This window comes from Molothrus aeneus, chromosome 6 (genome assembly GCF_037042795.1).
Source record: "Molothrus aeneus isolate 106 chromosome 6, BPBGC_Maene_1.0, whole genome shotgun sequence".
Taxonomy (NCBI): domain Eukaryota; kingdom Metazoa; phylum Chordata; class Aves; order Passeriformes; family Icteridae; genus Molothrus; species Molothrus aeneus.
In genome coordinates, this window is record NC_089651.1 from 39,840,623 (window position 1) to 39,855,417 (window position 14,795).

At 44.5% G+C, this 14,795-nt stretch overlaps 2 protein-coding genes and 1 pseudogene across 2 annotated transcripts; 1 reads left to right on the forward strand and 2 right to left on the reverse strand.

Annotated features, from left to right (window-relative positions):
- Positions 1-4,489: 4,489 nt before the first annotated feature.
- LOC136558277 (DNA mismatch repair protein Mlh3 pseudogene) lies at positions 4,490-8,767 on the reverse strand (annotated as a pseudogene).
- A 212-nt stretch (positions 8,768-8,979) lies between these two features.
- On the reverse strand, positions 8,980-10,256 carry ACYP1 (acylphosphatase 1). Its single transcript, XM_066552621.1, has 2 exons — positions 9,984-10,256; positions 8,980-9,628 (listed from the first exon to the last, which is right to left on the reverse strand). The coding sequence occupies exons 1-2, from the start codon at positions 10,239-10,241 to the stop codon at positions 9,413-9,415; spliced, it is 474 nt and encodes a 157-aa protein (XP_066408718.1). The 5' UTR covers positions 10,242-10,256; the 3' UTR covers positions 8,980-9,412.
- A 336-nt stretch (positions 10,257-10,592) lies between these two features.
- Positions 10,593-14,728, forward strand: ZC2HC1C (zinc finger C2HC-type containing 1C). Its single transcript, XM_066551764.1, has 3 exons — positions 10,593-10,691; positions 11,146-12,385; positions 13,039-14,728. Exons 2-3 carry the CDS (start codon positions 11,153-11,155, stop codon positions 13,303-13,305), a joined length of 1,500 nt encoding a protein of 499 aa, XP_066407861.1. The 5' UTR covers positions 10,593-10,691; positions 11,146-11,152; the 3' UTR covers positions 13,306-14,728.
- Positions 14,729-14,795: the final 67 nt, after the last annotated feature.

Genomic DNA, 14,795 nt, shown 5'->3' on the forward strand with positions numbered 1-14,795 from the left:
TGAAAGATTAGCCTGATACCTGCCTCTCTTTGAATAAACCCACAACAATGACTTGCATCTAAACAGTCTGTAAAAACCAAAACTTCCAGGTCCATAGTGTAATATACCCTTGGATAACTTATATGCAACAATCATTATATTTGCAATTTTGGACCCAATGTCAGAAAATAACAAAAATCTAAAATTATTCCTACTTCAGCATGAGATGCAAGGTAATACTTACCTCTGGGCAGGGAACAAAAACAGGATTATCCCATTCCAAAAGCAACGACTGGAGGGACTCCCCTTCAGCATCTAGGAACAAACACATAGATAATAGAGGAACTACCACCATCTGTCAATAGACTGTTCACTGGGGACCTCAACCTCACACAAGTATTATTTCTTTTTTTTCCTTCACAAAAAGGGGAGAGTGTACAAATAAATAATGGAACATGGCACTAGGCTTCTGTACTGTTTACTTTAACCAGGTAGGGCAGTGTGTATCCTTCTGACTCCTAAAAATGCTGCAGCACTATTCAATAGGCCTGTCTAAGGGGTGGAGGGATGGTAGGGAAAGAAAGACTTGTTTAGCTACCCATTCCCTCTGGACAAAGTTACATACCAAAAAGATTATTTCATCCTTTCCACCGCAAAAAAAAAAAAAAAAAAGTGTGAGGATTGAAGCTATTTTTCACATTCCAAGGCTGGAATAAGTACAAAGAAGGGAGTAGGTAATTATTCTTTAAACTCATGACATAATTCAACAAAGAACTGGGTATTTCATCCTGTAAATAAGTATTCTTTAACCTGCCTTCAACCCAAAAATTTTTTTTCCAGTTCTAGATCTGAGATGACTCACACAGTCCCATTGTTAACAGACCTTGAGTAATTCTGGTTCCTGTTGGGACATCTGGGAGAATTTTTTGATTTGTTTTTACCACAGAACACTGTGTCCTGGAAAGCTGGCCCTACCTCTCAGATTCTGGCTTGTCTGTGTCTTCTCTTTTTGAGGTCTAGGAAGGAAGGGAAGCACAATCTCACTTCTAAAGGGATGGCATCTGAACTGAAACCCTAAACAAAGAAATAAATTTACTGCTGCATAATAAGCAGCATGCAAAATTAGTAAAAGCTATACATCTATTATATTCTTATAAAGGAGCATGTGCTTTGCCCTGGAAAATTTTGGTATCATGCAGATTTTTGCAACCTAATATTGAGAAATAACAACACATATGTAAAAAGCTGAGAATTATCAGACATACACACCTTGGGAAATGTAAACATATTACCATGGTTTCTGCAGGACTGTATTTAAAAATTGGCTGCTGCCTTAAACTTGTAATAATTATTTCCAGAATTAGTGCAACCAGAAGTGTTTTCCCCAAAGAGAAAGGATGCATATAGTAGTCTATCAGAGATCAAAACATTGTTGAATTCCCTCTGTTAAGGAGCAGCAAAACTGTCAGTCTATCACCATTCCTAGCAATACTTAATACAGTTATCAGGAATTTTTAAAACTGCAAACTACAAGTCAGTGAGCCCACATGAGGTAACAGAGTTAGTCCAACAATATGTTCTCACCCACCCAGAAATGATTTAATATTACAAACTTGTATTGTTATCAAGAATATTAAGAAAAGTGGCTCAGATTTCCAGCACATTGGTAAACATTTCACCCTTCCTTTGGTACAACTCAGTCTTCCATTCTTTGAGAAATAATAATGAATTAATAAAGTTCCTTTCTACCAAGAAATTAAGGGTGTGCATTCAGGAAAAGAGGCAGAGTGATAATGCCAAAGAAAACGAGCTGTGTGCTGATAAGCTCAGTGTGAAAAGGCTCTATAAAATCTTAGGCCAGTCCATAGACTCCTGACTGTTGGCTCCATTCCAGTGAGGACTAGTGACCCTGGGGACTGAGAATCCTTTCAAGAATCCAAATGGGCAGTCCAGCACTGGAGAGTACCTCAGCATCCCATTGTCACAAAACCCAGAGGAAAGGACAAAATGGCCTGATGTAGCTCCTGCTAAACTGTGGCAAATTGAAGAATGCTGCCTATTTCAGACTTTGGCAGAACTTTTATAACTATTGTCATGAAAAAACAATATCTCTCAAGTTCACAGAAGAATCTACCATCTGTAACAACCCAAGTCCAGTACTTTATACATGTAATAGACAAAGAGCCATCTCCCTGTTTTTTCTTGAAGGAAAAATCCTTGTTCAAGATACATATTGCTCAGAAAGTTAGGATTTACTTGCTCCAAGGCTGGTGAGACTTCAGACTTGGCAGAGATATTATTAATATTGATTCTTCTGGCAAGTAACATCAAAAAAGGTGGTGAGGATAGTAAGGTATACACTTCATGTAGGCAAACCCCATACAATTACCACACTTGAGCATTCATTTTCACTTGCCTCAGTTAGATCATGAAGATATTCCAGTGTAATGACACAGCATAATGTAAGGAACAAAAATTGCAAATATAGCTGGCATAACAACAAAGACCAGGTTGAGCTAGGATAGTTTCCTACTACAAATGCATTGTTAAAAAAGGTATCCAATGGTGAAATTAAGTTTGATGAATTTTCCTGTAGCAATCAGTTTAATCAGTATGAAGATGCCTGGGTCTGGCCTACAAAATCCAACATCTCTGTTGAGCATGTGGCTTGTGGCTGGAAAAGATGTCAGACAGCCACTGCTGTCATGAAAAAGAGGGTATGGATTATTCTTACCTACTTCCACCTATTGCTAAGCAGTGTAACTTCCCTAGAATTGTGTACAAGATGCTATTTTTAGAGGCTATGAAATTCTAAGTCAACACCATGGAGTTACTGACACTACTCTAAAAACCAAAATGAAAGCATACAAGTGAGGAAATTATTTTGCTCCCGGGTCATAACAGCAGTCCAAAACAGTGCTCAACATTAAGAGACATGAATGCTGTGTTAGGACACAGTTATGTTTATTCCTATGGCTGAAAGGAGCAAACATCCTTTGCTTCAAAAACATATGAAAGAATGTGTTTGTTGGACTTTGAAAACCTAAGACCTACAGGATCTAGCCACAGTTCAAATACCTTGTGAAGATTTGGGAGGTCCAGCTCTTAACCTAAGTAAAGAATAAAATCAGACATGTTGCCAAAGACCTGGCAGAGTTAGAAAGACTGGCACCACTGATACAACGGAGAGTAACACCAATGCTAAGGCTAAGAACCATGCCAAGGGAGGTAAAAAGATGCAATACAATACATGTCTTCAAAGCCTACAGACTGTACATCATCTGAAAGCATAAGAGTACATGAGGTATTATCTCTATAAACATGAATGCACTATCCAACATTTTGGATAGAAGGTCAAGTTCTGCATCTCAGGGCTTTGGCTGGTTACTAAAGAGTACTGTAAGCAACAAAATTAGTATACCACAGAAACTAAAATGTTAGTCAAAAAGCGTATATTTGTGCTTGCAAGTAGTTTCGCTTAATAAAAACTTGAATCAAATTTTCTTCAGATAATTAGATAGATATTAAAAGCTTCAGGCATCAATTATTGTACATAAGGGGGAATAGCTCAACTGAAACACCTACTGCACCAGTGACAAACGAGGAAGTAACAGACAAAAATGGAACAAACCAAAAGCCATGACAACTGATTACACAAACTTTTAACATGATAACTAGAAGGAAGTCCAAACTACTTTTTCAAAATAATTTATGTAGCAGAAAATAAAGTCTACACCAAGAATGGCTGCATCTTCACTCATAAAATCTACCTACACACAGAATGAGCAACAACGAGAACACAGATATATCCCTAGAAGGGAAAATTATCAAAGACAGTACCAGACAGATAAACTAGATCAGGAATATAGAGTCAAAACCCAACAGACAGATCTGCGAAGACTCATGAACACTGTGCCCCTGAAAAAATAATACAATGCAGGATTCTTTCACTAGTGGAAAAGGTCCATCATCAAAACAGCAACAATGCTGTACAACATCTGCTATGAAGTGTGAAAGAACAGCCTGCCTTCTAAAATCCATGGACCGGAGACTACACATTCTCAATGAAGTTAGATTTTTTATTCATCTTTCAAGGGTTGCTTTAAATTTTGTATGCAGTTTAAAAAAAGATCATTTTAATATAAGGTTCTCTTTGACTACACATTCTTAGAAACATAACTGTTTAGGACAAAATGGTAAAAAACATGGTATTTTTCTGGTACACTTCCTTTGAAGTATGTTCCTCATTTTATATGTGACAACAGTTATATGCAACTGTTATCACAGATAATGTCATGATGCCCATGAAAAGTAGGCAGCTATCATGCTAATTGTCATGCTGCTGACATTTCTTTTTATCATTTTATTTAAAAAGATCTTTTAATATCTTTACTGTTAATGTTTTACTGTCTCCATAGTTCCCAACACTTTCTTGTTTTCCATGCAGCTATTAGCTATAAGGTAGTGACTAATGCAGTAAAAGCTCTCAGGTACTGCTAGCAAGATTATTTTATGCACCTAGAAGAACAGTTTTCCTCATCCCATTTTTACAACCACCACCCCTCTTACCATTCTCTGAAACAACATTCACAGCCATTGTTGTTATATCTTGAATGCAGGCAGTCTGAAATCCTTCACGAGGAGTGCCGTAGGTGCTGAGTCCAGTTGCTTTATTGATGTACACTGTCTTACCGGTTAAAGCATCAAAATCTTGGAGCCAGACAGAACATGAATCATTCCTGGGATTGCCTGTGCTTGTGTTGTCATCAGAGAATTCCAAGTTCCTTTGTAAGGTCACATGGGGAATTTCAGTATCTTTCATATTTTGTTCTGAGGATTCACCTAACGTACTTTTGTCTTTACAGATGATGTCAGTACAATCATTTTTAGCAGGTAATGCTAAAACTGAAGAGACTGTGTACTCTCCTTCTATACTGCTGAGTGGTGAGGAGCTGACAGGACTCTTCACAGCCTCTGCTATCACACCATCTGATTGCGAGCACACAGCCTCCTTAGAAATGCTGGACTTACACTCCATTTTTTCCACTGAGGATTTATATGTTTGACAAACATTATACAAAAAATTATTATTTGAGGATTCACAGTCAAAAGAATGGACATTTCTTCTATTTGAGTCTGTTTGGAACTGTTCAGCAAGTTGTTCTACTTCTTTGTGATCAGTTTTCATTCTGGACAGTTTGGATGATAATGATCCTGGAGATCTTCTACAACTTGTAGTTTTGTTACTGACCAGAGAGTAATCAGACAATGTCAAAGGACTCTGACAAAGGGCTCGTTTGTCCTGTGACATTTCTCCGCTGCAAAATAAAGTCTTTTCCAAGGAACCAAAACCTTGGCTAATATTATTAGAATCATCTTCTGCAGGTGGAGTTTCATAACTGCCAAAGTTATCATGATTGCCATTCCCATCCTTTGAAAAGTCACAGTTAGTTTCTGAATTAAGAACTGGGAGACCACATTCATTTTGCTCTGATGTGGGTGTTGGCAGTGTAGACTTAACTCTCCCATAATACCTCCTGAACTTTTCTAATGATCCCAGCTGTGTGGACAAGCTCAGTTTCTTAGAGGGCTGTGATCTTGGCACAGCTATCTGCCTTCTAGTGTTTTTGATAACAATTTTCTTGTGAGGAATACCTGAAGAAGTTGCCAGTGGCAATTCTGCACTGTTTGATGTTTCATAAGGTCGTTTATTGGTAGCAGCAGGCAAAGCTCTCTCATCCCTCACCCGATGTGATAAAGCTTTGTTCTCATCACCATCAGTCTTGCATACTTCTCTGGTAAGAGAAGTTGTATATTCTTTATTAGCATTACTGGAAATACCCTTAGCACTTGAAGACTGAATCACAACATTCACTTTATGGTCAAAAATATCCTTGGCACTGACAGGGCCTGGCCTACACTGTGTGTTTGATGCAAGATTTGTTTCTGTCTGTTCACAGTCATGTGGGGACTCATTTTGCATAACACTTTTTATGAGGCTTGTAAGGCACAACTTTAATGGTATTGAACTAACAGCCCCTCCTCTGGCATCATCTATCACTTCAGCTGTTCCCCTGTTTCTTCTTGCATTACACAGTCTTATTAATGAACTTCCAGAGACAGTTTCAGGTCCCACTGCTGTTTCAGTGGGGTCTTCTCTCTCAAGCAGTGACTGAATAACATCCTTATTTAAGACAAGAACCTTACCGCTTTCCTGCATTACTTGACCTTGATGGCTGCCCCCATCTTTTATATTATTCTCTGCACAATCCCCTAGGTCACCACAACCATCTATTTCCCTTATTTCTGATCTGGCTCCTCCACTGAAAGAGGAACAAAGATGTTCTGAAGGTTTCAGATGAGTATCAGATACTTTTTGGGAACTCTTAGTGTATTTTGACTTCTGTTCTGAGGTATTTGATTTAATTAAATCAGAAACTGTGTCATCTTTGCTTGACAATGGAATATCTGCTTTATTGTTTCTACATGGATCAGATGATTCAGCAGTGTTTTGAACTGGGGCATTTTTAGTTTCCTGTACATTTTTACTTGACTCCGTAAGACTTGAACTTTTTTTCCCAGTAATGGATTTCCTCTTGACATCTTTTGATTGCAAGCTACATATTTCATAAGAATCCACAATTTCATTACATGCTTTCTTAAAGTTTTCCTGGATGCTCTTCTCATCAAGAATTGAAGGCTTCAGAACTGGAGCATTATGTAAACGAAAGTCATTGTGTTCATTAAATTCTCTGATGTCCTCACTACATGGTTCAATAAATAAATGCTCTCGTTTCAAAAATATTTTCACTCCTTCCTCTATGCAAGTTAGAAGAACATCCCAGTTCTGGAACTCAATCAGAGTCTTTGCAGGTTCCAGGCACACATCGTAGTCACTGTATGCACAGGTTACATTGAGAATAAAGATCCCATACAACTCTGGCCCACAGCGATGGCGACCGGGACTTGAATTAGCCTGTCGGCTCGCAGGGACACTCTTTGCCTTGCAAATTACACTTTCTTTTCTTAATAAAAAATCAATTAGTTTATGTAGTCTTGTCTTTAAAACAAGCCTTCTATTCACATACAAGAACTGCATATTCTTATTGTAATGTCCCTCAGTACTGATAAAACCACTTATCTCAAATCCCCCAGACTTGTGATTTATTTCTCGCAACTTCTGGGATCTGCCCAGTCCATAAATTTGACAAAACCGAGAGTACACATCTCTTGTCTTAGGGAGCTGAAGCACCATGGAACAAGAAACATCGTTTCTTAAAGAAAGAGAAACAGAAGGATGCATTAGCGAAACAGCCTCTACCTTCTGTCTCACTCTCTCAATTTCCAGTACAGGATCCATACACTTTCTCCTCACTGGTAACTGATGGAACAGATTGCACACGGTGACTGTAGTTCCGCCACTTGGTCTGTTCAACTCAGCTTCACATACTTCCAGTGCTTGCCCATTGTGAAACAGTTTCATAAATGTTTTTGCTGTCCTGCTGGTCTTAGATGAAATTTCCACTACACTGGCCATGTTGGCTATACTTGCCAAAGCCTCTCCTCTGAAGCCATAGAAAGTCAGGTTCTCCAAGTCTCTTACTGAGCTGCACTTGCTGGTGAAGTAGCGCTTTCCAACAGCTTTTAGGTCCTCCTTCCCCATCCCGGAGCCATTGTCCACCACCTGGATCTTGAAAGCTTCCAAATCCACCCTGATAGCTACACATGTTGCTTTGGCATCGATGCTATTGAGGACAAGCTCCTCAACACAGTGTCCGAGTGAGTTGACAGTGACTCCAGAACGCAGCCTGGCTCGCACATCTTCCACCAAACGTTTGATCATGTCAAAATCTGATAGATGAGAGCCACAAGAAACTGCAGGGAGCTCACTGCTCCATATTCCTTAAAACACGGAGAGATAAAGGGGGGAAAATTAAATAAATACAAATTAAAGACCTGAAAAGGCTTTGATTTATTTCATTCACCCTCATAGATACACTTTTCTTAGTTTTCTTGGCATTCAGAGGCTTTTTCTGTGATTACTTTCATGCTCGTGCTCTGACTACACATTGTCAGCGCCTTCAGGGAAGACGGCCAGAGCCTGAGCCTAAGCTCCTTACTAACAACATGCTGTGTTCTCAAACTTAACATATCCAAATCACACTCCTACCGTGTGATACAAAACTCAAAGAACCTGCAAGCAAAAGGCTTCTACTGCAATTTTCATCAGAATTATAGAGTAAATATCACCAAGACCTGGGCAGAAAGATGTTTTTATCCTGTTTTTACATCCCCACAAAAATTGACAGTCCTGGTCAAATAGCATCTGCTGCTACTTACGCAGGAAAGGAGTAAAGCAAGCTTAGAAATGGGTGTCAGGCACAAAGAGAAAGCTGTTTATGCGAAAGGGAACCCACTGTTTTCAAGTCCTTGGCGCCTAGTGGTTTCCTAGTGGCATTCAAGGGGCCTGCTAGCCGTGCCTGGGGACCCGGTGCGGCCACGGGGACAGGTCTGCCGATGCTCCCTGGCCGCGGGGGCTGAGGAGGGCAGCGCGGACCCGCGGCTCAGCTCGCCAGCACACGCTGTTCGTGCCCTCCCCTCACGGGCGGAGCGCCCTCTACTTCCTCTCCCCGGCCGCCTCGGGCCCCGTTCCCGCCTCCCGCCCTGGCCCCTCAGCACCCACCGGACCGGGGCGGGCCCGCAACGGCCGCGGCGCGAGACCGCCGGAGCCGGACCCCCGAGCTCCTCGCGCGGGCCGACGGCGCGTGCGCAGCCGCGAGCGGGCGGGGCCCGGCTAAGAGCACGCCGGGAGTTGTAGTTCCCCCCCGACTGGGCCCAAGGAGGCCGGGGAAGGCGGGAGCTCGGCCCGGCTTCCCCCTGGCCATTCCCGCACAGCGGCACCGAGCGGGGAGACAGAGGGGCAGATTTGGCAACCAGATCCCGCTCCGAGGGCCGTCATCCACTCAGCCCCTCCATCCGACATCCATTCCACAGAGAAGGTGAAATCCAAGCAATTTTATTCTACAGCAAATATGAAGTTCTGGGATAAAATAAATTGTTTCTGAGACATTTAGTACATAGAAATAATGTTTTTAGTGATGTTTTCTAGCGGCACTGACCCTGTGATTTTCTTCACATGAGCACCACACTACAAATTTCAGTTTTATCTCATGTACAGCTCCCGAAACCACATACACTTGGAAACAGAGGTTCTGGCCCTGAACAGCCCTTTTAACAGAGACAACATAGCTTTTCCTCTATCCACAGGAATTCTGCGAAAAGCTGAGCATCAAACTAACAAAACAATAAATTAGAAATTTAATAAAATAAAGTTCTCTAGAGCTGAACATTGGCTGACTGAACGAGTGAGGAAGAGGGTCAGTGTTCCGTGAGCACAGCTCACGCTCCAGAATTTGCTTCTTCCTGGACAAAGTCACTTCAAAATCTGGAATTCCTTGTGCTCCAGCGCCTGGATCTTCTTCTCATTGCTGAACTCTGCTCGGCTGATACGGGACTGGGGACTTCCTATCTTCTTGAGCCATTCCTGCAGCTCCCGCACCCTGGCAGTCGGACCCTGGATTTGTCCTTGAACAGTGCCGTGGCTGGTATTCTGGACCCAGCCAACAAGCCCCAGCCTTTTAGCCTCTCCCTGAGAAGACAATGCAGAGCAAAATGAGGTTAATCCAAACTGTAAGAGAGCAATAGAACAGCATTCGCATACAGGAGCCAATTTTGTTGGCAAGATACAGACCTCCAAGGAAGCTCCTGTGGCTCAGGCAACAGGAAAGCAGCAGAGGACTCACTCCACTACTCAATATATTCTTTCACGCGAAAAACTGGGGCTGAAACTCTCTCTTCAGTCATGCTTACATAACCCGGCCGGGCTGCCAGCAGCCCCGCGACGCCGGCCCCCTTCAGCAGCAGCCGGAGCGCAGCCCTCGGCCGCGGGCTCGGCCCCTCTAAGGGGCCCACAGCGGGCACGCCCCCGGGACCGCGGCACGCACCTGGGTGTACTTGCGGAAGAACACGCCTTGCACCTTGCCGTGCACCTCGTAGTCCACGGACACCAAGCCCTCGCCGTCCGCCATGGCGGCAGCACCGCCGCCGCCTCCCGCTTCTCCGGCTACCGCAGCCGCCGCGCGCCCCGCTGCGCCTGCGCCGCGCGCCGGCCGCCGGGGGCGTGGCCTCCCTCCCTCGGCCAATGAAGAGCCGTAGCGGGGTCGGGCCGGTTCCTCATTCGCCGCCTCATGAATAATGCGCATCCGACCGCCTCACGAATAATGCATATCGGATCGCCTCACAAATAATGTGTATCGGATCCCCTCACGAATAATACATATAGGACCGCCTCATGAATAATGCATATCGGGTCGCCTCACGAATAATGCATCTCGGACCACCTCATGAATAATGCATCAGGGCCGCCCACAGGCGCCGCGCTCGTGCAGCGGTGGAACGGCCGCGCGGCCGGGAGCGATCCAGGGGCGCGCGCCGGCCGGGGCGGCACCGGTCTCCCGGCAACAGCCGCCGGCAGCGCGAGGGCGGCGCGGCGGGCACGGCCTCGCGGCGGGCACAGCTCCGCGCCGGGGCCCCGGGAGCCGCGGGCAGCGGCAGCGGCAGAAGGGGTCGGGTCTCTCGGGCCGTGAGCGCAGCGTGCGGCGCGCAGCTTGCCGAGGAGGGCGGCCGGCGGAGCGCCGGGCGCAGCCCCGCAGGTAACCCCGCTCGCCCCGCCGCGCCTCGGGGGATGTGGTGGAACGAGCCACAGGAAGATCGTGCCGAGCTTGGTCGGACTCCTGCGTGTCCGATGTGTGTGACAGAGTGAAGGGACACGTTATGGGAAACAGGCTGGGTACTATAACAATTCCTCTGTCATTGCAGTATATTTCTGCTGCTACCATGGTAAGGAAGGGCTCAGACAGAAAGAGAAATAAAAGTGTGTCTTATTTCTGCCTGCATAAACGGTTGAGACTAGAAGAGGCAGCATGGAAACTCCCTAGATGGAAGGAATGTAAAGATTTATAGAAAGCAGGAAAGTTACAAAACCTTTACTAATACTTATAACCTCTGTCTGCAGTGTCCATGCATAAACTGTTAGGACAAGATTTGTCCAGTTTTGGATAAAATTGTTTGTAATGGCTTTGCTTCTAACCTCAGGCTCTTTCTCAGGCACTGAATGGATTTTTTTCCTCCGGTGGCTCCTGTGGTGGCAGCTACTAAGTTTTCTCCTGGTTCCCAACTGAAATACCAGAAGGACAACTTTCAGCGTGGATTCATACTTGACAAAGAGGAAAGTTTAAAAGATCTCTATGCACAAAAGAACCAAAGATATTCCTACTCTATGTCTGCAGAAAGCACTCAGGACAAGCCCAGGCATGGAGGCTTTCAGTCAGGTGGACTAGAGAGCAAGTATCTCATCAACCAGACCTGTACTCTGTCAGCTAAATCCTTAGGCAGACATAAAGAAGGAGTGGACCGTGCATATCCCCTGCAACCAATTTCTCACCACAAGAGTGCAAGCGATCCACTGCTCAGCACTAGAAGTTCCCCCCACGTGCAGGAAGCTCCAAATAGTAAATCAAGCTCAATAAGCAAAAAGATGGTTCCAGCTGGGAGATCTCAGTTAGCTGCAGTGCTCTGCCCTTGGACACGAGAGCCTGAACCATCAGCTCTCTATCGCTACAGGAGAGAGCTGGCCTACATCCTAAAGCTGGAGGAAGATAGAAGGGACCTAGAAGAGGCAATTCAAAAGAAAAAGGCCCTTCTTGGAGAGAAGCTAAAGAGGACAGAGGAGACACTTAGGAGGATTCAAAGAGAGAAGGAGCTTATCAAGGTAGAGGAGAGAAGAGAAAGTGAAGTGGAGATGACCCATGAGCAAAAGGCCACGAGGCACCCTGAAGAGAAAACTTTCAGAGCTGCAGACATGCCAGGTGTTGGGATCTTCAGCGGGACACAGTCTGCAGAGGACTCCATCCCCAAGTCTGGCACCGCTCCCCACCCCCAAGAGCTGGCTGTGGGGAACCTCAAGGAGTGGCTGGGGGCTGCAAAACACAACAAAACAAACAACAGCAAAATACAAGACAACATCCCCATGGAGCATTTAGCTTCTTTTTCAAAACTGGTCCCCAAACAGAGCCCTTCTCTCTCTGCCCTCTCTGACCAAGATTCTGACGACCACCCATCTGCAGAGATGCTTCACATGCAGGCTGCCAGTGCTGTGGAGCAAGAGGGCTTTGGACAGTGCAGCTTCTGCAAACGTAAGTTTCTCTGCACAAGGCTTGAGAAACACATGAGTATCTGTGGCAAGAACCAAGACTCCAAGAGGAAAGTGTTTGACTCTAGCAAGGCCAGAGCTAGGGGAACAGAACTGGAACAGTATCAGCAGCAGAAGAGCTCAAGGAGTCCTCAGGTAAAGTGCAGTCCCTTTGCCTCCCTGGATCCACATCTACTGTTCCCACTCCTTCCACTTCAACCTCTGACTGAGGTGCAAGCACCTTCCCATGTGCATGGGGCCAAGGGATACAATGCAGCTATTGTCTCTGAAAGGTTCTTGCCAAATGGATAAATAGATCCATTTAAAATCTCATAGGTGGAGGCAGGACTCCTGACTTGGCTTTATAACGTGTTAAGGGTGTACTACTGGAGAAGGCTCACTTCCTTGCTGTAGTTAGGATGCAGAGTGGTTCTGCTGCAGTAAAGCTCTGTGACACCAGGGGCTGCAGGGAGCTGACTGAAAATCCAGATAATAGCACAGTCTGTTAATGAAGGCAGTGGAAACAGGCAGCTCTGTTCCTGCAAAGGAGATGTAGCAACCCTCTTTAGTTCCTTGGCCCTACTGCTTGCTTTTCTGGTTATCCTGAAGCTCTTTCTATATACTGATGTTTCCATCAGTATTTCCTTTACATCCTCCTTTGTGCTGGTCTTTCTGACTCCCTCTCAGGCTGGGTTTTATGTCAACAGGGAATGCACAGGACAGGTGACATGGGTTGGGCTCTGAGTGTAAGTTTGAGGATGGAGGCTGATGGTGGTCCCAGTTGCCCTGACTGCCTTTCCCTTCCACAGAGTAAAACACCACCCAGAAAGAACAACTGGAAACAGAAGCACGAGGCCCTCATCCACATCATGTCACAGGCCTGCCAGGTGGAGCAAACCCTCACTAAGGGGAGGAAGGTCTCTGGCCTGCCCCCACTGCCTCCCATCGACAATCCAGACTATGTTGCCTGCACCTACTGCGGACGAAAGTTTGCTCCCCGAGTAGCTGAGAGGCACATTCCCAAATGCGAAAACATAAGAAATAGGCCCCCACCTCCACCGCAGAGGAGGCGCTGATGAGGCAGTGCCAGCTGTATCTGCTGCTGTGATTCCCTGTCTGGTTTTTGCCAGATTCACAGTTATGCACATTTGTGTTTGCTGTAGTCTCAACACTGGCTGCAAGCTTCTATGCACAGCCAGTGAACAGCTCAGGATGAATCAGCTGAAAAACAGAAATTGTATACTTTGACCTGCACCCTAGGTTGCCCCACAAAAGATGCCCCTTTCCTCAGCATAAGAAGCTCAGGATCAGAAATTCCAGGGGTTAGAAAAGCTAGCAATAGCAGGCACTTGCTGTTTAAATCCTTATGTCAATTCATGTGCATAGAACAAGGATACTGTGAATCAGCCAGGCCCTTGAGGCAACAGAACAACCATAACAAACAGATTTTAAAAAATGGAGTTTTCTTCCTGCAGGCCAAGTTGCTAGGAACCTCTAAAAGCAAAGCTTTCACCCTTCCTGAAGTCATCTGCTTATTTCATCTTGGTTGCTGCAATGGGAGGGAATTATGACAAAAATATATCCCTTGTTTTCTTCTTGAGATGCTGTTTTTCTAGATTCTGATTATTAAATATATTAAACTAGTTCTCTTGTGTAAAAGTTATTTTAAATGGTCACAGAGTGGTCTGTGTTCTCACAGTAAGAATGACTACTTTGTATGAGAAAGTTGCAACAAGAAGCGAACAAGGAATAAAAAAGCTCCAGAAACTCCTTTTGCAAGTCCTCTGGTAGCAACAGCAGCAGCTCATGGGAACCTAGGGAAAGATCTAAAGCAACTAGATTAAGCTGGAATAGTCAGAAGTTGAATATGAAGAAATACTCCAGCTTTCAATGAGTGATCCAGCCACAATGACTGAACCTGACTCCTGAAAGAGGTTGGAGAGCTTCTGTCCTATGGATATGTGAGCAAAAATCTCAGTCCCTTGGCACACCCTGGAAAAGCATGAAAGTCCCAGAAAGGATCATTGCAGCACTGTGCTAGCCAACAACCCGTGTACAAACCTGAGAGAAAAAGCAGACTCAAAAGAAGGGAAAATAATTTACTGTATCCAAACTGATTGGAGAAGCAAGACCAATGCTTTAACTTGAGAGTTTTGAAAAACAGGATAGCAAGAGGTAGGAAAGGGGTAAATTGAAACCTTTATGCCAGCCTCCTTGAATTCATGAAAGGAACAAGTGATTTGAACACACTAGTTAAAAAATTCAGCACCACTGCCTGTCTTCTAATATTAACTCCGTTTCCCTTGCACTGTGTTTTATTGACTATATTTAGTGGACCCTAAAGGTCAGCAGTGTAAATGGTGACATGTGGATACACACTAAAAAGCATCGATGCTGTAAAATAAACCCATGTTTTGGGGACTCCTCATAACTGACAGGCAAATGGCTGAGATTGAAAAGATTGACACTGTAGATTAAATAAAAGTTATTAAAATTAAATCACCAGGCTTCATTGTTACATGTTTTGGAGCTAAGATAGGCAGTTCACCCCTCCTTGCTATTGTTT

Bases quoted from the DNA above. Each gene is read 5' to 3' on its own strand.
- ACYP1 (XM_066552621.1), bottom strand. From the start codon at position 10,241: ATGCGCATTATTCATGAGGCGGCGAATGAGGAACCGGCCCGACCCCGC. The intron at 9,629-9,983 runs GTGCGTGCCGCG...TTGTCTTCTCAG, and splicing joins TCTTCCGCAAGTACACCCAG to GGAGAGGCTAAAAGGCTGGG.
- ZC2HC1C (XM_066551764.1), top strand. From the start codon at position 11,153: ATGGATTTTTTTCCTCCGGTGGCTCCTGTGGTGGCAGCTACTAAGTTT. The intron at 12,386-13,038 runs GTAAAGTGCAGT...TCCCTTCCACAG, and splicing joins AGAGCTCAAGGAGTCCTCAG to AGTAAAACACCACCCAGAAA.